Source organism: Amphibalanus amphitrite, unplaced genomic scaffold, assembly GCF_019059575.1.
Source record: "Amphibalanus amphitrite isolate SeventyFive unplaced genomic scaffold, NRLGWU_Aamphi_draft 000873F_arrow, whole genome shotgun sequence".
NCBI classification, from domain to species: Eukaryota; Metazoa; Arthropoda; class Thecostraca; order Balanomorpha; family Balanidae; genus Amphibalanus; species Amphibalanus amphitrite.
The window spans coordinates 205,118-227,402 of record NW_024882367.1 but is presented as its reverse complement, the minus strand read 5'-3'; the positions used below and the strand labels follow the sequence as shown (position 1 = coordinate 227,402).

At 51.7% G+C, this 22,285-nt stretch overlaps 1 protein-coding gene across 1 annotated transcript; it reads left to right on the top strand.

Annotated features, from left to right (window-relative positions):
- The first annotated feature begins 9,791 nt into the window (after positions 1-9,791).
- LOC122367498 (FHF complex subunit HOOK interacting protein 1B-like) lies at positions 9,792-21,716 on the top strand. Its single transcript, XM_043340606.1, has 11 exons — positions 9,792-9,827; positions 11,639-11,867; positions 12,126-12,716; positions 13,011-13,136; positions 13,509-13,595; positions 15,467-15,634; positions 16,011-17,625; positions 17,941-18,119; positions 19,186-19,444; positions 19,726-19,849; positions 20,582-21,716. The coding sequence occupies exons 2-11, from the start codon at positions 11,712-11,714 to the stop codon at positions 20,730-20,732; spliced, it is 3,456 nt and encodes a 1,151-aa protein (XP_043196541.1). The 5' UTR covers positions 9,792-9,827; positions 11,639-11,711; the 3' UTR covers positions 20,733-21,716.
- Positions 21,717-22,285: the final 569 nt, after the last annotated feature.

Genomic DNA, 22,285 nt, shown 5'->3' with positions numbered 1-22,285 from the left:
GAAAAGAGCCCCTGAAAGGCGTCGGTGAAATCGTTCCCAATTTTGGGTACGCCGTTCCCATAATAAGGAACGCTTGCAGCGCCAGTGTACGAGAGCGTTCCCAAATTTGGGCTCGCGGCCCGGATGATGGATTGCTTTAGAAATAGGGGAGCGATTAGAAAGTACGATGGGCCTTACAATATCAAACTCTTTCCCAACAATATTGAGACAAATATCAGGCGGTTCACGATCGTTTTATATTTTTTGGACGTCATTTAACAGTTCTTTTTCTTGTTTTAAATAATGCCTACATGGCGTTCCCATATTTGGGTTTATCGTTCCCAAACATGGGAACGAAAATGCGTTCCCGAAAATGGGTACGCTTGACCATAGTTCCGCCTACTGATATGCTAACATCATGCTTTCCGATGAGGCCTGTGCCTGTCCCTAACAAGTAAGTCGTTACAGGTCGGCTGATCGTCTCAGCTCCAGGCCGATGTCCGATGACTGCAACATCGTCAGGCCCCGATGTCATACCCTTTATAGACGAGCAACACCACGGGGAACCTCGAGCTTATAAATGGCACTGCAGTCGCCAGGACAAGTGCGCCGCGGTGCCACGTCACCGTCCTGCTGCCAGGTGAGGTCGGAGCTGTTGGCTGCAGGGCGCTGCAGGTTTGGTCAGCAGGACTCCGGCGTGGCCTGTCACGGTATAATGTAGATATATGGCCGGTGCCTGGCACAGGGCCACCTCTCCGAGCGATGGTACACGGTCGGAACGGCGCGGTGGAACGGAGCTTCAGGGCGTCAGATTCGTGATCCAAACGGTGAACGGCACGGCGGGCGAGGTATAACAGATAGCTGTGACCATTTTGGGATGGGTACAGACTGCAAGTAACATAAGCTCAATGAGCTGCATCACAAATAAGTCTTTTTAAGTTTCCGGGCTAAGCTAGAGTTGTTTTAACGAGCAAATGTTACCGAGTATCGACGGTGTCGAATGTGTAAATGTGGATTTAAGTATCACTTTAATGACTATTAGAAGGGACTGAAATGTAATCAAATTGCTATAGAAGTGCGTGGGTTGACTTCGGTTTATACGTAAGCGGCATCCTTCGGACTCCCCCATTCATTAACGCCTCTGCATTTGTATGGTATCAGGTTCATTCAGCATCGCATTTTCTCTCTAAATAGCACACTGATTTTGTCACGCCACCTACTTCGGGGAAGACCGCTGCCGATGCTACAGCGCTCATTTCCTCGACATGCCTGTAATAATACTCCGCGGGCGTCTCTTATTACGGCGTCGTGATTGCTCTGGCTGATGTTTCACCCAATCATTCACTGACGTCAGCTTTATTACCGGCGCATGCGGGGACAGAGAAAGCCGTCTAATTGGATCTTTGTCACTATCACCTCACTCTGGCTGGAGATTAGCTGGTGCAACTCCGTCCTGTGACGCCACGATTCGGCCCATGTCCAATTTGTCCCGAGGCTACAGACTTGCCACACCGTGGACGGTATACCGTCCACGGTGTGGCAAGTCTGCCGCCCTGACGGTAAGGGTATTATACCCTTACCGTCAGGGCGGCAGTGTTTTGTAATGGGTTGCGCTGAGACCCAGCCAGCAACCGACCTGCGTGTCTCGTGTGCACCCACAGCTCCTGGCGAAACTCTCAGACCACTCCTTTCTTTGAGACCTGTCCACAGAGCTGAATCCCGAAAGGCCGCATCATGGTGTCCTAAATCGGCAGCATCTGTACACTGCCGACCCACCGGAGCCGCGCACTTCCTCCTTGTGCAAGAGAGGGAGAGAAAGCTGCTGCAAGACGGGACGGTGAGGGGCGGCGGTCTGCAGTGACCGGTCCGGGGCAGGGCACGACCATCTCCAGCGCCGACCCGGCACCTGCCCCGCACACCGGACCGGTGAAACCGACGGCGAAAGGCGGCGCTGCGCCATGAAACGGCGCACCACGGCGAAAGCGCCGCGCCACAGACGCACCGCATGGCTCGCTGCAAAATCTGCCGTGCAGGCTTGTCCTCCGAGAGAAGATTTATCAGCGTTGATCGCACTGAGACCCTGTACCGAATAACATATCCTCCGATTTCTCTCTGAATCCATCAGGTCTCGTCTAGGTACTTGATGTTATTTCCGTTTACGTCACCAACAAACACAAGAGAGCACTGCACCTAATCTTACGACGGTAGCTCACCTTTCGACATATCGCACAACAGCGTTTTTTTTTTTGCTTGCGGAAAACAACGTCATGTTCAAGTTATTGGTCCACCGATCCATTCAATATTTTTGTCATATGGAGACGAGTGTTCTACTATAATTTACGTATTCCAAAACGTGTTTGTACCTGTTTTTTTTTTTTTTTTAACTAGCACTCATCACCTTTCTTAGAAACACATGAACTCTGGCTCGTCGGGTTGCATTTTTGCTTTCACATTCGTGTTATTATTCTGCAGGTAAGTACAGTCCACAGTAGAAGTAATGTGGGGTTTCAGTCATGGGTATGTTCTGCTTCTGAAGCTTAGGAACGATAAGCCAGACTACAATGAAACTTTGAATGTAGCTTATATGTATCGTCACCCTTGCAGCTGCAACTTGAGCTATTAACATCTTCTTTTCGATCACTCCGCATTATACAATCGCCAGTCAAAGCCAACCGTTGAGATTGGTAAAACCCTACATTACTTTAGCGGTGGGCTGTACATGCATCGGTTTGAGTTAGTTCACAGATCAGTGGAAGTACTGAAAGAAATACATTTTGGACCTAGATCCTACTGTAGTAGCGGCGGAACACCTTCAATTAAGGGGGGCACTGCCGACTTTTGGTCCCATTCTTTCCATGCAACGCCCATATGTCAAAATGTTATATAAATGTTAATATGTCAAAATCAAAGGGGGGCACGGTGCCCCGGTGCCCTCTCCCTTCCGCCGCCTATGTCCTAGTGAACTCTTGGACCCGTTGACTCGATTGGTAATATTTCTAGTAAGTACCCGATATTATTTTAGTCGGTAGCTCCGTTCTTGCCGAGGAATACCTTATCTGTGACCGGAGCTGCTGATGCAAGTTTCTGACGAAACCCAGTTAATCGGCCGTCTGAGGAGTATTACCAGGCGCTCAAGTTGCTCGGATCGAATCCAATAACTGCAATCTCTTCTCAGGTGGCTGCGATCCAGTCGGAGCAATTGTCTGAGACTGAGAGGCTATCACTACCTCAGGTCGTGTTGGGCTTAGCTCGTTCGCCAGCGCCGTCTCGTACTGGCTTAGAAATGGGGGAAGACTTCGTCCCGTGTTCTCAGCTCGGAAGCTATAACCCCGTCCCTTATTGTCTTAGCTCGTATTGCCTTGTCTCAGCTCAGGTTAGGGACCGGTTGCGTCCCGTATTGTCTGAGCTCGTGAACCAGCTCCGTTCCGTACTGGCTCAACTTCGGAGCCAGTTGCGTGCTGTTTTAGCTCATCGTTACCTCGGGAGCAGAGGCTACCTCCGTCCCGTATTGGCTCAGCTCTGAAGCGGGCTCCGTCCCTTATGCATTGGCTCAGCTCGGGAGCCAGTTCCTTCTCCGACTAGTGCGGTGAACGGCCCCATTAGAGATGCAGATTGATGTAGGAATGCGGTGGAGCCCGGCTCTGGGCGCTGACGAGAATCCCATGGCTCGGGCCGGGGCGGGAGGGCGGGCGAACCGGACTGCAGTGGACAAAGGAGACTGATCTGTCTGTCTCCATCTCCATCCCACCGTCTCACCGGCGCGGCGGGGACCGGGACTGCGGGTTTCTTCATGCAGCCGTCGCCTCTGAGGTAGATGCTTCCATTTGTGCCCTTGAACGGTCTTCGGCGTCATTATTGAAATTCACATGGCCCTGTCACTGTTATCTGTCATTTACCAGACAAACAGCTAACATTTTTGCTAAATAATCGATTGTATCTTTTAGAGAAGACAGTACGTTTGGAAATGTTAATGGAACCCCTATAATAGAAGATTTATCTTACTCCAACTTTGCGCGTCTTTTAAATATTAGTATTGTGTCTAACTCACAGACTGAAAGATGAACAAGAAATATTTTATCGCGGGCCGTTATGTACCCTCGGAAAGATCCAGATTCTAGATGTTCACAGTTGACGTGTCTCGCATCCCAGGGAGTGTCGTGTCATGACAATGACTGATGATATCACGCTCAGCTATCAACTCATCAAATTAATCACTGGTCTGGTGTGCGTCATGAGGCTGTGCAGTTTTATTTATCATACAGTACCCAAGGGCCGAGAATTCTGTTTCCGTCGTCTGATGAGACAGGCTTTGTCTTCAAGTAGGCGAACCGAACCGCGAACGCGTGATCGTTATGCGAACGGTATATCGTTAATTGTCGTTACTGCAGGCCTGATGCCTAGTTTACTTTCATTTTGTCAAGCGTAAGCAGCAAAACAACACTTGAAAAAATAATTCAGCATCACGAGTGCCTTGAAATATTGCACCGTTCTGAAAGTCTAGACAGGGCTGTCTATATACACTAAAAACAAACGGAATTATCTGACGGAAGCCTCTTGAACTGACTGCCTACATGTGTGATGTGTCAAGAAACAAAGTACGACCCTGGATTTGGAGACAAGATATCACAGGGCACGCCCAAATCACGTTACGTCTCGTCTGAATCACGTCACGACGTGTTATGGCACGTCCCCAGACACTAGGAGCTGCGGTGGGCATCACTTCCTTGTTTGGCGACTGACCTCAGCCGTGCAGTTGAGTGGGATGGGCCGCACTGTGTACTGTTTGCTGGCTCTGTGTGCTGACTACTGCCTGTGGTAGGTGCGTCGCTTAGACCCCGGGATGCTGCGGTGGCGGTCGGGGTGTTGTTTGTACGGCCGCAACTCGACCCTCGGGCCGCGCTGTGCTGAGGCTGGCTGAGCGAGGCGGTAGAGCGAGATGCAATGCAGCGGTTGGACGGCAGCGAAGCCTGTTTGTTTGTGGGGGGAGAGCTGAGGGCGTGTCGCGGAAGCTGGACCGGTCCAGTGTACAAGTAGGCGTGGCGTCAAACACTGGTTGATCTATGTGGAGGAGATCAGGTGGCGGTGCATTTGATAATGAATTGTGAAGGCCTTGGCGAATAAAGGTAAACGGTATGTGACGTTTCAAGAACATAATCCCGAAGATGGAAACCAAATTCCAAGAGGTCGTCGATGTTCACTTGTTGCGAGGGACAGATAGTTTATGTTTTATGCAAGTAAAATGGACGGACTTGAAAGGCAAAACTTGGGAGACGGCAGGCGATTGGTTATTCCACTGTGCTGCTTCCTAAATCCACTGAAACCAGTAACCGTACTTATAAATGTCGAAATCCGTTGTTCGTCCGAGAAGCAATCCTTTAACATAAGTCACGCAAGATGATTTATGTGATCTGACTGGCCTTCTGGAACATTGCGGTACTCTTCTAATAAGGATCCTATCGGTGACAACTGACAATGCGGCATGGCACCGGTCCCCATATGGTAACAGTGTGCGTACTGCGCAGTTACGGAGCACGGAAACCTTTCACCGGCGCCTCGCGCTTCTCCATATGGGCAGACGACGAGCGCCGCGCACTGCGGGGCCAGCCGGGGTGGTGGTTTTGGTTGACGGGGCCCGCCTCCTGGGCTACCGGTGACCTGTCTACATCCCCCCCCCCCACACACACAGACAGACAGCAGATGGTCCGGGACGGACGTTGCGCCATGGTACGCCATTTCCGCCCGTCGCCGATCGTTACCTGGTCCTAGGGGACCCGAGCCGCCGTCGCCTCCACCGTATCGCCCCGTCTCGGCGACGGGGACGATACACAGATGGCGGCGGATAGCCGAGTCGCCTCGGCACCCGGCATGAGTCATAGCCACCAGGCGTCCGGCGAGATTCCTCAGCACGAACAAAGAAAGACGAGCCGGCACCGTCCGAGAGCAGAGCCACCTAGCACGGCAGCGAGGCGTCAGAGCTTGTGTCTGCACCACCAGAGTGGAACGATAAATCCCCCATAAATCTGAGCCTGGATGAATCTTTGTTACTGAAAGTATACCTCCTGTGTAGTTCTATAAGTAAAGGGTATAGGTAAACCTACCTTCTTATAGTATTACCGCGTCCGCAATCCGCGAACCTCGCGTCTATAACTAGGTTTAGTTTATCTTTATGCTTAGTAACATGAAATGGCTGTTTCTTCTTAGCCTATCTCTTACTTTCACTAGTTTTCCTCAGCATATTCTATTCACGAAATCACATTTGCTTCACAGCAAGAAAAAATCACAGGGTAAGCAGCCCCCGGCCCCGTAACTTGGTGTGTGCATTTCGAGTACTGCGGTACAGCATATCTTCAGGCGCTCGACGCCCCTGCCCTCTAGTGAGAGAAGCGCGAACAAGTCTGTCGTGCGGTACAGCCTATCTCCAGGCGTTTATACTAGTGTCATCTAGTGGCAGAGCTGTACACGATCACGCGGCGGGGCTGAGCCGTGCCTTGAACCACAGGTGACAGGACAGTTCGTTACAAGATTCTTTCAGAAGTTTGTGATACGTGTTCTGTCTTCGCTCTAGATATATTTTCGGTCACATGACCCAGCTATTCTATCGTCAAGATAAACTGGTCATTTCATGAAGTCTCTCTGGCTTTATCAGACTATAGCGTAGGAGGTACTGGATATCGACCAACTAATTAGCCTACACTTCCGCTACCGCTACATCTTCCTTGTTCCCCTCAACTTCTGTTAACAATATGCAGCACACGAAGCAAATGTCCTCAAACGCAGCAGTTGTCCCGGAGCTTCTTCGGGCCTCAAAGCTTCAGAGTAGACGTGCACGTCCGGTTCCGGGTTCGCGTGCCAAGAGAGATGAAGAGAGAGAGAGAGAGAGAGAGAGAGAGAGAGAGAGAGAGAGAGAGAGAGAGAGAGAGAGAGAGAGAGAGAGAGAGAGAGAGAGAGAGAGAGAGAGGCTGCAAACGGACAGACATACAATTACAGACAGACAGACAGACAGACAGACAGGCAGGCAGGCAGGCAGACAGACGGACAGGCAGATAAACAAGCAGGTAGACAGGCAGGCACTAGGCAGACAGACACAGCTGGACGGAGACGGAATGGGGTCAGATGTCGTTGCTATGTATATTGTGTATTACAGTGCACGGAGAACGGGGGACAGACCAGCCGACCCCGCGCCGCTGACGTCATTTCACCACATCAGCTCGAGCCGCAGCTGCTCCACAGTGACGTCACATTGACGTCACCGGAACAGGTAGCGAGATGAGGGTAATATGTACAACTACATAGAGCGGGACACCTGTGTGTTGATTGAACGGCCCACCGAATAACCACTGGGTGTTGGACACAAATACCGACCGAGTGCGGGCTCAAGGACAGTTTCCGGGCTATTCTGGTCGCCAGAAGGCAGAATGCAATAGACGGATTGCGAGATGTCGGCGTCAAAAATAGTAGAGAATAGTCTCAGATGTTTAAAGGTCTAGGGGATTTACTGAGAAGGATCGGAGTGGACAATGCTGTTATCAAATACATAAGCTTTGTTTTTTCTTATATAACACTGGTTGAGTCATTGCGATGATGCAATCGTGACCTCCCTTTAGCTGCAGTCGGTGACCTTTTCAGGGTTCTATTGCAAAAGGTTAAGGTTCAAATGGATCATTCGAATGATTCTCCACCAACGTTTATTAATGAGTTCCTACTATTCAGCATTCGTCACTTACATAACAGCTCGTTAGAATACAGGAACTCCAATAACCAATACTGATCGGGGGTCAACGCTTGACCGATTGATAATGTTGACCTCCTAGCTCAATAAGCCAATGTATACACCTACCTCCCTGACCTTTTCTACGGCATGCCACGTGTCCGGGTCAACAGAGGCCACCGCCGCCTCGGGAGCCGAACTGTAACAATAAGGTCGATCAGGATCTATACAGGGTGGGTGGCGCGGGTCAATACCGAGTCCTCAGTACGCTGAGGTCGCTAGGTGAAACGAATAGATTGCTTCCATGGTGGGGAATAGAGCGAGGCGGCGGAGCGATGTGACAAATGTTCAATAGGTGCTCTAATGAGAGTCAACTTACAGCGCTTAGAATGGCAGTGAGATGAGAAGCTATTGTGGAGGAGTAGTTACCTACAAAAAAGACACTCCAAAAGTTACGGGAAAGCGAGAATTTCTCTTTTTTTAAGCAAACGACGGTGAAGAGCAATGACGCATAGAATAGAAGGCATCTAAATATCCTCATCCACTACGGGGTTTCGGTCCGGACATCGCAGCGAAGTTCCTTCCAAGTCGTATAGTCGCCATATCCTACCTCCCACGGGACGGCTCGGGCGCAGCGCCGGCAGAGCTCAGCCGGACGCTGAAGGTCAAACGGCGCCGGCCATCGATCGCCCAGTGCAGCGGCCCGGGCTGACCTTAAAGGTCAAGGTCACGCTCAGGGACGAGCGATACACTGGGCAGGCGGCCACCAGAAGTTAGTGGTATAAATAGGCCCCGGGCGGCGGCTGCCGTTCCGGGCCGGTGTCTCAGCCGGCTGCCACATGGCACTGCTCCCGCATGCATACCACCGGGAGAGCGGGTTGACAGCGACGTGACACGTCACGTGTTGTTGGAACGACGACACGTGACCCTATGAGCATGGACTCCACCGCCGGTGGGGGGTGGGGGGGGGGTGGGCATGCCCCTGAATCATTTTCCTTTCTAAACTTAATGTTTGTTGACGTTGCTTGAAAATGATCGATTCCAAACGGTTCTTTTCCTCACCTGTCGCGTTTGAATGATTATGAGGCGATCTGAACTCAGGGCCCCGTCGAAGGTGTTGCTGCCCCGACAGCACCCACATCAAAAAAGCTCCGATCAGTCGGAGCAACGACAGTCCCTGTGGAGATGCACTTGCTCTTTAAATTGTAGGTACAATTTACCTATCTTGAAAGTGCTGTACTTTTATAGGTAGGAAGTCTTACCGACTCTTGAAGTCTGATGTTTTTTTTCTCGATAGGATGACTGACTTCAGTTTCTCATTGAACTTATGGCCAGTTAGATGACACTATTTTAACCTAGGCTTTTGGCCGCCTCAGTATTAAATTGTAGCTTTGCTTGTGTAGGTACTGCGCCAGGCAATAACGTTGCAGGTAGCAATATGAATAAAGCGATTGATCCAACTGGCAAGTTCTTCTACATTTTTCCTCTAATTCACCAAAAAACAACACAGTGCCATTCATTGAGCCCCCTTGATTTTTCTTTTATCCTTTTTAAGCGCTTTTCTGATTTCCATGTAAAGTAGGTGCTCAGCTGAATGTGACATATAATAGTGCATGCATGGCCTAAACTTTTGAATTCATTTCAAAAGGGGATAAAAACGCAAGAAATCACTCAACTTTTCGCATTTATTGCTTAGTCATGGGTTTTTGAGTGCAATGGTGATAAAAGATAATCCCTTAGATGCTGAATCTTTGCCCTTTGGAAAGGAGAGGTGCAAGGTTCATAACATTATTCTGCAATTATTTAATTTAGCGCAAGTGAGCCTTCCCTAGTCCTCTACGTGTATGCCGCACGTGCGACATTTGATGAGTGTAGTGTTCAGAATATACACAATTCTTGAAGGTGAGGTCAATCTAGGCACATAGTAAGCTGATAAGCCAATCAAATCCGATAACTTTCATCATTAGCATCAAATGACTTAAAATAGCAGGAAACTCCCTTAAGCCTGAACACGTCTCTTCCGATAAGAATTTTGCCGTGCGTGCATTTTCTCTTGCAATGCAATCTTGATGCAATCAAAAAGGCATCATTGCAATGATAAAGACCCGATGTGGGTGTGACTGATCCGTGAAAGGCTAAGGTAAGGTATGTAGGTGTTAAGTCTCTTCCAATTTGCCTCAATTAATTGCTGAAAACATTGAATATGCCAACGAGTGTATTAAAATTTAAACGCACCACAAACTCAACAAAGTAAACACAATGCTGATATAGTACCTGAGACAGTCATTACTCATTACAACGGCACCCTCTCCTTGGGGGCAAAAAACAAGTATGGCGCCTCAGCCTGCGTTCTTACAACTACACTCTTATCAGCCGCCGTGGAAAATGGATTTTGATGTGGAGTTTATGGCAAATGTTCAGAAAAAGTCTGATTCATTTTCCAGACATAAATTTTGCTCATTCTCACACTATTTGACATCCTGAATCCAGATATGATTCTTACATGTGGTGCAAATAATAATCGAACCAGACCTAACCTTACAGGCTACCTACTTACCTAGAACCCAGTCTGCAAAGTATGGCAATTTCGACAAGATCTCAAGATCATGGCCAACTTGCATTTGTTAGTTTTGGAGGCTTGTCATATGTATGTATGTATGTATGTATGTATTACCATCATGATATGTTGAAAGGGGATCTCAACATTTGATAAAATTTCTTTCAGATAGCTACTTGCGCAGCATCTCAGGTACCTACATGATGTACCTAAGATAAAAACACCAAAACCACCCAACGTTTCGTGTTATTCACTTTTTCAAGGGTGATATGACACATTTTACCTACCGAGTCAAGTACGTTTTTTCGGTTTCGTTCGAATATAGCGCGGGCACTTTTTCACAAATTTCCTCTGCCTTGCATGACATATTGACTCATACATACACACATACTACAAATTAACGTCTTTCTTAGCCAACAGAGCAGACACCAAAGCTAGTCTGAAGAATCCACTCGAAGTGTTCAAAACATCACCTTTCTTAATAAACGCTGCTTCTATAATTCTCCGTTGGGTTTTAGAAAAGTTTTGATTTACATGTGTAGCCCGCGTCCAATCAGGTAAATGTCCTTCTTTCTAAGCGTGAGACAAGGCAATTTTTATCTCTGAGAGACAAGGCAAAGAAGATATGGTCCCGATCTGTCACCTCAGAATTCAGATAACTAGCCCTCAGCTGTAGCTGATCAGCCTGTGGCAGAAACCAAACCAATGGTAATAGCTCCGCATTCTCCCTTGAATGAAACGGTTCAGAAACTGATAGGTCCTGCGCTGGGCATAGTCTCCTTAGTGGGGCAGAAGATAGGTGGGATGATGCGTAAAAAAGGAAACAGTCTCGCAACAGAGACTGCGTAGTTTACGAAATTCCATGTGGTGGGTGCCCGCGGGTGTACTACGGGGAAACTGGTAGGGGTCTCAAAACACGGGTCCGTGAACACAGGGGGGATTTACGTAATTACAGACTTTCTAATGCATTTGTTATTCACGCTGAGAAAGAAGGGCATTTACCTGATTGGACGCGGGCTACACATGTAGATCAAAACTTTTCTAAAACCCAACGGAGAATAATAGAAGCAGCGTTTATTGCGAAAGGTGATGTTTTGAACACTTCGAGTGGATTCTTCAGACTAGCTTCGGTGTCTGCTCTGTTGGCTAGGATAGACGTCAATTTGTAGTATGTGTGTATGTATGTGTCAATATGTCATGCAAGGCAGAGGAAATTTGTGAAAAAGTGCCCGCGCTATATTCGAACGAAACTGAAAAAAACGTACTTGACTCGGTAGGTAAAATGTGTCATATCACCCTTGAAAAAGTGAATAACACGAAACGTTGGGTGGTTTTGGTGTTTTTATCTTACATCATATACGAATTAATTTGTCCAATTCAAATAATCATCTCAGGTACATCCAGCTGAAGGTTTGACCAAGCTGGTCCCAGTGCTCGGGTACATGAAGTGAAGCCTCGCCTGGCACAATGAGCAGCTGGCTGCAGAAGGCGCCCTTCGGGGACTCCATCTTGGCCAGGTTCCGCACCAGTTTGCCAGTGAAGGATGAGGTGGACATTGATGTTTGTGTGGAGAGCTTCCACTCACACTGGGAACAGGCATGGACCAAGATGCAGGCACATCAGGTATGGAGGATAAATGTTTTATATTATATGCACTTGAATCAACTTAGTCGTGTAACTAGTGTGCAATGTGCATGTAACCAAAGATGTAGTGTCTTAAACTACAAGTTTATACTTATAATATGTAGTTAAAATAAGTGATCTGCGGAATGGCGAGGAATTAAAAGCACTTCTTATTAAAAGACAAGATCCAGCTTCTTTTGATTTAGTTGAGAGCATGCATTGCATAATAATGTTGAAATGATGACTCCCGTTGTGCAGGATGGAACTGTTGCTGTCACCATGGATGAGGTGAACACCGTGCTGAACCACACTGATCAGCTGCGGGTGCTGGTCTGCTGGGAGCTGGAGCAGCAGCAGGGCAGCCTGCCCGGCCGGCTGGCCGACCTGTTCCTCTCCAACCGCGTCCCGGAGCGGCTGCTGTCCTGGAGCAGCTGCTGCGGCCAGTTCGAGCCGCTGCTGCAGTCGGAGCTGCTGCGCGTGTTCGAGCAGCTGCTGCGCGCCGGCGGCGGCTCGCTGCTGGAGCAGCGCGCGCTGCTGCGTCCGCTGACGGCGCTGCTGGTGCGGTGCCGCAGCGCGCCGGCCGCCGAGCAGCACCGGCGGCTGGTGCTGGTGCTGGCGCAGCTGTGCGCGGCGCTGCAGGCCCGGCCGGCGCTGCTGGACCTGTTTCTGGGCGTGGAGCCGGACGGCAGCGTCTCCAGCTGCGTGGTGTTCTCACTGCTGGTCGAGTTTGTGCACAGCGCCGGTGTGGTGGGCGCCACGGCGCGCGAGGCGCTGCTCCGCTGCACCCGGCTCTCCGCCGACAGCCGGCCGCTGGCCGAGTTCATCGTGCACCACTCGGACTTCTGTGAGGTGAGGCGGCAATAAACGGTCGGGAATATGTGACTGCATTGTCCTCGTGCCATCCTCGTGACCGTATAGTCTCTGAATCGTATCGTCTTCAAGGCTACCGTCTCCTTGGCGATCTCGTTCCTGTGATCAAATATTTCCGTGTCCTTACAATGCCTGTGCCGATTCATTCATCATCTTACCAGTCCGTGCCTCTCATGCCCTGACTTGCCCGTGCCGTGACCGTATGTTGTAGGCACCACCCTGTACCACGCCCGGACCCGTACCTCGCCCGTACTCCGTACCCATGTTTTGCAGGTGCTGGCCACCGGTCTGAGCGGCCTGTACTCTGCCCTGCCGCGTACCCCGCCCGCCGAGGACGAGGATCTGCCAGAGGTGGATGCCTTTGTCTGCTCCTTGCAGTTCTGCAACGCGGTACTACAGGTGAGAGAGGTCGGAAGTGGAAAGGATGGAAATGGAAAGATGGATGTCACAGTGCGCCAGTGGGTATGGATGGTGTGAGTGTAATTGTCCTTCATGGATTTACAAGGACGTAGGACATAGGTAAAATGAAGCTTTGTCTACTGTGCTGAATCTGATCTAACTATCTTTGTGTGTGACTCGTAAAACTGCTTCCTAACTATCGTCACTTGCCATCTTTTTAAGATGAAGATGACATTTTCGTCATCTTTGCAGCATTTCAGGTTTTATACTTTGATGTTCCTTTTTATGGTTATCACCAGGTCATACCACCAGGTCACAAGTCAAACCTTGATGAGATCGCACCCTCTAACCATCCCCGTTTGTCGTCGCCAGACATGCCACCCGATGGTGTCGGCCGTACTGCTGGAGCTGGTCTACCAGGGATTCCTGGTGTCCGTGATGGGACCGGCACTGCATCAGGTCAGCAGAGTACGGGAGAGGGGTGGGAGGGAAGGGATGAGGGGGATTCCTGGTGTCCGTGATGGGACCGGCACTGCAACAGGTCAGTGGAGTACCGGGGCGTGGGGTGGGAGGGTTGAGGGGGTTCCTGGTGTCCGTGATGGGACCGGCACTGCACCAGGTCAGCAGAGTACATACTACCGAGACCGAGTGAAATGCGGCTGTGAGGGGAGGGATGAGGGAGATTCTTAGTGTCCGTGATGGGACCGGCACTGCACCAGGTCAGCAGGGCTTGAGTGGCCTCTGGGACGGCACGGAAAGGGTGGAAGGGAAGGGGCGAGAGAGGGGTAAGAGGCGGGTGAGGACGCTTGGGGATTAATAACGAACGAAATGGAGGCAAGTTTGTACAGTTTACAGATCTAAATATTTTTGTTTCTGAAATCCATTTTCCTCAATCAAATTTTCCGGATTTTTTGTGTGCTGAGCTCAACTTTGTTAGGGTTGAGCTAGACTACCAAACGTCCGCTTCAGCTTTCTGAAATGGAACCATGTTTTCCTGCGGAAACTTCGCACGTTTTTGTCCTAGACAGAAATGTTGAAATACCGGTATCTCATGTCGGCGGTGGTGTGCAACGTCCCAGGTGCGGGCCACTGCGTCCTATTGAGCCGATAACTAGTCCTACCCGACCAGGGAGCGATATCGCTATCCGATACAGCTGCCCGACTCGATACCGATCACCCGCGCAGTTTCACTGCGGCTGTTTATACATAGCTGACACTTGAGCCACGTCCTGCAACACACGGCGGCTGCGGTATCGGGTATCAGCTTTGTGCTGTGTGGCCCATCTGCCACTTGGAGCACGCAGTGCTTAGGCAGATAAGCTCGTGGCAGATTCAGGTTGAGTATGTGTCTTTCATCTGCGCGAATGGAGTCAATGTTTCAACTTTGTTCAGTAATTACAGCCCGTGTCTCTTGCATTGTTAATTACGTAACGATCTAATTGAAAACTTCGAAGTTCATAGTCCTCGTTAGCACCTACATCCAGAGTACCCCACGCTGCAGCTGCCTGTAGCTGCCTGTGCGACCCCTTCAGACCATCTGCCGTCAGACTCCTCGGCCCGGTCCCGCTATGCCGATGGCCTCTGGTAGTCCGGGCGCCCAAAAACCCCAATTCATCACCATCAATTCATCACCGGTCCGGCTATTCTCTGCGAGCTCCGACCGTCTACACATGTACCACCGGTTGGGTTCAGGCACGGCCCTGGTAGGAGTCGCTATTCTCCTACCGCCAGCAGCCGGACAGGCTGATAACAGCGGCCGTTTTGGTCATTGTCAACATGGCCTTTGCACGGGGCCGAATCACGCGTAGGACCGAGATCGGGTCGGTATCGGGCGTAGCTGTGTTTCGGGTACCTTGTTGACCGTGGGCGGAGTTCAAAGGTCGCGGTATGAGGGGGCGTGAGGGAGAGGGAGTACTGGTTAGTGGTTAGAGTACGGTTTGTGCACCGTGTTTAGTGCCCTGGCTGTAAATACCGGGCGCAAACACCGCTCAGATGGATATCAGAATTCGTGAAATATTAAATGCCAAACAGGAGGTGACTTAGTAGAAAACTCATCACACACACTGGCCAAGCATGTGAACTACTTTTGCCAAACGAAGAGAAATATCAAGCGCCGCAAAACCACGCTTCGTCTTGATACTAGTTTCGGGCCACCTCTACAGGCCCGCACATTGACTCCGCTGTGTGCGCTGCTCTCTGCGGAGCCCCTCAGAGGCGGCGGTGACGACCTCTCCTCACTGACCCCCGCCCCGTATTCTCTCCCCAGAGCTCCTCAGAGGCGGCGGGGACGACCTCTCCTCACTGACCCCGCTCTATTTACTCCTCCCCAGAGCTCGTCGGAGGCGGTGGTGACGGCCACCACGTACCTGGAGCTGTGTATCCGCTCTGTGGACCACCCGGGACTGGTGCGCGCCCTGGTACGACTGCTGCTCCGGCACCGACACGATGGGGTGGCCGTCATCGACACACTGGTGCAGCGGATTGCAGCCACGTCCAGGGTACGTCGTGTGTGTCGTGGGATGTGCCTTGCCTGCGGGTATGGAAGGACGATTGAGCTGTGGAAGCTGACGATGATAGGCCGTGCCAATCAAGGTTTTGCTAGTCTGTCATCACTGTGTTAGTATACTTTCGATGATATCGTTAAATTCCTTTGGTTACATTTGCCGTTAGTAACAATTGTAAGAAAGTCGCTAACTATGCAGCTGAAGAGCCAAAATAGTCGTTCATTCAGTAATTCAACGGGTCTTCTGCTAGGTGTGTTATGAGTGTCCTCAATTTTTATTCAGCTTTCCACATCTAAATCGTTTCAAAACTCTGTCTTACGTCAAAACTCTGTCAAAACTCTGTCTGACGCTCGGCTTTCCATATTTCCAGCTGGCGGTGGCGACGCTCTCCCTCCTGCACACCCTGCTGAACCTCAACTGCGAGGACGTGCTGCTGGAGCTGGTGCTGCGCCACCTGCTGCCCTGCTCCCACCTGATGGCGTCACAGCGCAGTCGTGTCACCGAGACGGACCTGTACGGCGCCGGGGCGCGGCGGCTCCTCTCCCTGATCCCGGCCTGCTGCCAGCCGGCGGCCGCCGCCGACCCGCGCGCCGCCGCCGCAGCCTGGCTGCAGTGTGTCCGGGAGGCGCGGCTGGCTCTCACCGCCTGCAAACTCGCCACGAGTCGCTGGACGTATGCGTATGATGGGTCCGACCCGTCACCGGCAGAGGCGGAGCGGATGACACGCCGTAGGCCGTCGAGTGTCGGATCACTGTCGTTACTGGGAATGGAGGAGAGGGGAGAGGCGGACGGAGAGACGGGAGGGGAGGAGGCGGCGACGGCGGCAGCGGGGACGCGACTGAGCGCGGTGGTGGGTGGTGGACCCGGCGGCTCTCCTGTGGTACACAGCTGGCGACTGGGGCGACTTCAGGAGACCGGTACAGCCGCAGGGGAGCGAGCTGGATCGCCCCAGTCCGATACAGCAGCTGACGAGTCTTCGCCCGACGCAAGGCATGGAGAACAGACCTCAAACGACGACGGGAAGGGCGTGTCAAGTAACCCGGATAGTCTGCAAAGCAATCCTGACGGACTGGGCTCAGACGGCGGCTCAGAAGCCGGCAGCAGCGATGCGTCGGTCAAAAGCCAGGTGTGGGCTACACCGCCGCGACCTCGGCCCCCTCGGCGCCTGGCCGCGTACGCCGCCGGTCCAGACCCGTACCCCGAGCTGGACCTGTCAGAGGGGGATGTCTGGGCTACACCACGGACTTCTCTCGGAGCCTCCCGCGTGGGACCGGCGGACGACACCCCACGACAGCTGGGTGTCCTCGCCATCCTACCAGACGAGGAATCGTCAGGCACAGAGTCTTCCCGCGGTGGTGGAGGAGAGCCGGTGTCACTCTCAGGCGCAGAGGTGATTGGTGAAGAGGTCAGGCGCGACTCTGGAGCCGTCGCCGGTAGTATCGACTCGGCAGAGGAGGCTGTTGTTGCCCTCGGGGAGGATGGCGGACTGGCTGGGACGGACCCGTCGCTAGTCGAAGACCATATTCCAGCCGCCAGTGGCCCGGTGGAGGGGTCTCAAGGACAGTCCGCTCCCGATGTCAACTCCTCACTTCAGTCTGGGATAGAAGAGTCGGACGCTGATGACGGCTCACACGTCGTCAGTCTGTCAGATCTCATTTCCACCCACTGTCCTTCTGACTCTGAAGACGATGGCGACCGACCGGCTCCAGTTAATGCCCAGGATGCTACCTCAAGCGAGAATGCTACCACCGCGGCCGACAGGAGCGCTCAGGAAAGATCACTCAAACCTGCGAAAGACACCAAGGAAACCGTGTCACCCTGTCGAGACCTGTCGACGTTCGTGGAGCGGCACGGCGGCACAGTGCGAGCGCCGCCACCTCCGCCCGGGTCAGCGCCCGTGTCGGGGTCGGGGTCAGTGCCGCAACCGCCACTGCTGAGTGAGCGGAGTGCGGGGGCTGATACAACGACTGCCGTTCCTACTATAGGTGAGATTGGGGAGAGGGAGGGGGCTTTGGTGGTGGACAGCGGATGGAGATATCGGATTGATAGCAGGGTGTCAATCGCCGGAAGCATACTAACTTGGCTAGTTGTCAAGACTTGGTAAAGGGCTGGTATATTTCAGCCGACTCAAGTGGTTATTTTGCATGGGTGGAAATGGGAGTCTTTTAACTTTATTATATCGATCGTTGACATTGGTATTGTTTCGCGGTTTCTTAGTGACTCCGGTCCGCTATTCTGCATATGCATTTGTTTGTGATCATATGTCTTTGCCATGACCTGTACAAACCACTCTCCCTCAGGCCCGTTCCTGCTGGCGCTGCTGGAGCGTCTGGACCGGGCCACCACCAACAGCCTGCAGCTGAACCTGCTGCTCATGTCGGTCATCAGCCGGCTGGCGCACTACCCGCAGCCGCTGCTGCGCTCCCTGCTGCTCAACCCCACACTCGTCTGCCAGCCCAGCGTACGGTCTCTCATTCAGGTGAGACCGGAGATCGGGCCCACGAGACTGCCATCTCGTGGCTTGTTGCCTCTTTCATGTGAGGCCGCCGGCGTTTTTTCCCTATGGCGCTATGGTCGCTATGGCTTGTCGTGACCATGTTTTTTTTTTGCCCTCAGTACAGGCCATGTTATGTTCTGTTTTTACGGAGCGAGCGAAGCGAGCGGAGTCTTACGTAGAATAACGGAAATTTCTGAGTATGAGCGGCTGGCCGGCCGTGGTCACGCTTTTGCGAGGCTTATATCTCAGCAACCACTTGACCGATTTACATGCGGTAATTTTTGTGGGGTAGCTTCATTCCTTCTACCAAGTATTGGACTATTCCCGATGCATGTGGGTGACCCCCTATGCACGTGCCACGTGCAAAACGAAGAGGTGTCACTTTTGTAATTGTTGCAATATCTCGGTAACTACTTGGCCGATTGCGCTGAAAGTTGGCATGTAGGTAGGCACCCACTAGGCACTGCATATCCATGTGCCAGAGTTGGGGTGCTGCTGCACGTGCGCACGTGCAGGGGTCGTTTCCAGATCTCGAGAACGGCTGGACCGATGGCGCTCAAATTTGGTACATGGTTAGGGACCGGTTAGTAGGGTGCCGTGCAAAAGTCAGTTGGGACCCATTTTGCACGTGCGCACGTGCAGGGTGCCGCTTCCAGATCTCGAGAACGGCTGGGCCGATTGTGCTCAAATTTGGCACATCGCTAGAAACCGGTCAGTAGGGTGCCGTGCACAAGTCAGTTGGAGGTACCCCCTCGAAATTTCGCACGTGCAAGACTCACCCCCTCGCTCGCTCCGTTAGTCGCCCCAAAAGGCGCTATACTGGTGACTATCCTCTCTGTCTGTGCAGGTCTTATTCATTCGTTATCGAACGACTGAGCGTATGTGTACATATCAGCACGTTCCTCATGGGATTTTCAAAGGGTTAAACTGGCCGGCAAACGCAGACCGTGGTTGTGGTTTGCAGTGTCATAGCGACTGTGCATCATTTTGCATCCTGTGTGTACGTAGTGCCAGTCTTTTCCTGACATTTTCCACTTTCTGCCGACAGACCCTGGGCAGTTTGAAGCACCGTATCGACCTCGCCACGCGCTCCGTCCAGGACGCCCCCGGCCTGGTGCGGTGGGCTCGGAGCCGACTGGAGGCGCGGCCCGCAGCCGCCGGTGTCGCCGCCCCGGCCAGTCCCGGCCTGGTTCAGTCCCCCGCCGGTCCCGGCTCCCTCCCCAGTCCCGTCCAGGGTCTGACCTCGGGCCCGGCCAGCCTGCCCGCTCAGCTGGGCGGCGCACAGACGGCGGCAGCTGCCTCAGAGGGTGAGTTTGGGTGGGTGGGACTGGTAGTCGGTCAGTGGATGGGACGGGGCTGGTACTCGTAACTTGCTTGCTTTAATGCAACGGAAGCCGACCTGCCGGCAATCTCTTGATGTTCAGATCCGGCGTTTAACGGAAGCGTTTGGATGTGTACACATCAAACTGAGGTAGACGTGCATCGTTAGAGCTCGTATCATCAGTCTGTCGCTATGGCTTGTTGTGACCTCTGCCCTCCGTACAGGCCATGTGATGTCCTGTTCTGACCCTCCTCTCTGCCTGTGCAGGCGACTCGGGCGGGTTCAGTCTGACCGGACTGGCCGGCCGGCTCCGGAGAGCGCTGCCTGCCGTCTCCCTGACTATGGAGAATAGCGACCAGCCACGGCGGCGGCCCGCCGATATCATATCCAGGTTAGTGAACGGATGGCCCTGAGGCTGAACGGGAGACATAAGGAAGATTGACGTCCGTAGGATATTGGGAACGGTTTGTTCCGACCGCGAGTAGGAGGAGTACATACGTTTAGCGACACCATGTAGATCAGCTTCTCGTCTGATGGACGTTCAAATTTTAAAATCGTATGAGTTGATTTCACGAACCCATTGCGTTGCTTGATCCAGCTCACGATGGATGATAACCCGTGTAGCGTATAGTTATGTCATTCATACATCGTATGGTTATGTGTCAGTGCTGTGACTGCGCCGTCGAATACCGCTATATGACCGAATACCGCTGACGATATCATACCTCTGTTATACCTCTGTGGGACGCCGTGATTGCCTCAGCACCACCCGGCTGCATTGACCTCGGCCCTGCCCTCCTTGTGTTGATGTGTGGTAACAGGATGTTGCGCTGGTCAGGCCGGGTCAAATTGGACGCTCCCCGAACCTACACATCCCCTCCCTGTGTCGTGGGCCAAGAGCGGCCCGAAGGGGTTCCTGACCCCTCCTTGCGTCTACAAGACACCATTGGGCCCGGATCAAACCAAATGGAACCCTAACCTCCTCTCCTTATGTCCACAGGACCTCAGTGGACCTAGTCCAGGCCGGATGGGACCCTAACCTCCCCTCCTTCTGTCCACAGGACCTCGGTGGGCCCGGACCGGTCCGAATGGAACCCTGACCTCCCCCTCCTTCTGTTCACAGGACCTCTGTGGGCCCGGACCGGCCCGAGTGGGACGCCAGCGAGCGGCGCGTGGCGCTGACGGCCGTCCTGCTGGAGCAGTGGCTGGCAGAGCTCGCCGCCGTCGCCCTCGAACACAGCGTCGCCACCGACAGGCTAGTGTTCGCGTTCTGATGCGACGCAGACCGCTGCTGCTACGATATGCTTTTCGGCTAGTCTTCAGGCGTTCATTCTGTTAGTTTATGCTCCGACTCGCGTCCAGGCTAGTTCGAGTATTTCCCCCGAAACTTGTTTTAGGCTTGTAGTTATACTCTTCTGTTAGAACTATTACGCTAGTTTTCGCGCTTTGCTGGCCTGCTATAATTACGCTCTGACATGCCTCTGCGGTAGTAATTATCCTTGAATGGCTGATCTCGCACCGTATTGCAGCCGAATCCGTTGGCTGCTTCGCCCCCGATGCCGTTTTATCGTTGATTGACTCATGAAGTCGAAAAACGTATCACGTTCCGTGTCAATTTCACGAAAAGCTCTATTCATCTTATTCATTTGGCGTAAGGTGGAAGCAACTTTGTTGCCATCAACTGCCGTTAGGTTAAAGTTTAACCTGGGATGACTTTTGCATAAGGGGCGAATACGCAGTATTTTTAGCCTACACTTGACGGAGCCTGTGCAATGGCTAAAGACATTATGGTTTGAAAGACAGCCTCGAGGCTTTCGCAAAAACAGCTCATTCCGAATAATTTTCCTAAAATTATTTACCAAGAGTGCGTCAATGCGTGGTGCAGTTGTCAGTAGAGACGAATACTGAGCGAGCATGGTAAATGGATAATGTCCAGAGCAAGGTCCAGAGTATGTATAGCGCTACTTTAAAAGAGTTGACTTTTTAACAATAGAAATCTTAATGAAAGACTCCAAAAGGCTAGATTTTTGATTGAATACCGACATTATGCGACCTGACAGCCCTCTATGTAGGGCTAAGTACCTATTCAGACAAATATATGGTCGCTACATTACTTTCCAAGCTGCATTATGGACGTGATCGTATATATTTATTCCATCGTATGCAGGAAACAAGATACAAACAAGCGTGACTGGTAATTCAATTCGGATTATGTGTGCTCGTGTGTTCATAGCCTAGTCTTAACAAGCCAAATGTAACCAAACAAGGTATACTGCTTAGTGCTTATTTACCATTATGTGGGTTTAATGTGTTGTGTAAGCATCTTATATAAGCCATGCTATCTACATAGACGTTACTGTCGGTATGAATATTGTTCGTATTGATCCAACGCATAATTCCGCATAATGAGATTCCATGATGTGAAATCATGCTAGATATCATGTGTTTCTGTCGTCCAATGCGGACAAGTTATGCTTTGATAGTACCATGTGTGCTAGTCGCTTGTATCGCATTGCTAGATGAAATTTGAACTACGAGACTACAAAGTGAGTACTGAGAAGTTACAACTTGGTGCTACTGTCGGGTTTCGTCTCCAATGCCTTCCTCTGCTGTGATTTTATCGGTGTGTCACTGTTGATTCCACGGTAACATTGGGTACAATATCAATTGGGTCTATGTGGTTGTTCGTAGATGGGCCTCATCGAAGGTGCCATCTTAGCGATTAAGGGCGTTGCCGCAGTACTTTCCAGACAATCAGTGCAATCAATAATAATGACAGGCTTCGGATGCCCACACTACCAGTTCGTGACGTAGTCTGTCACGTGTT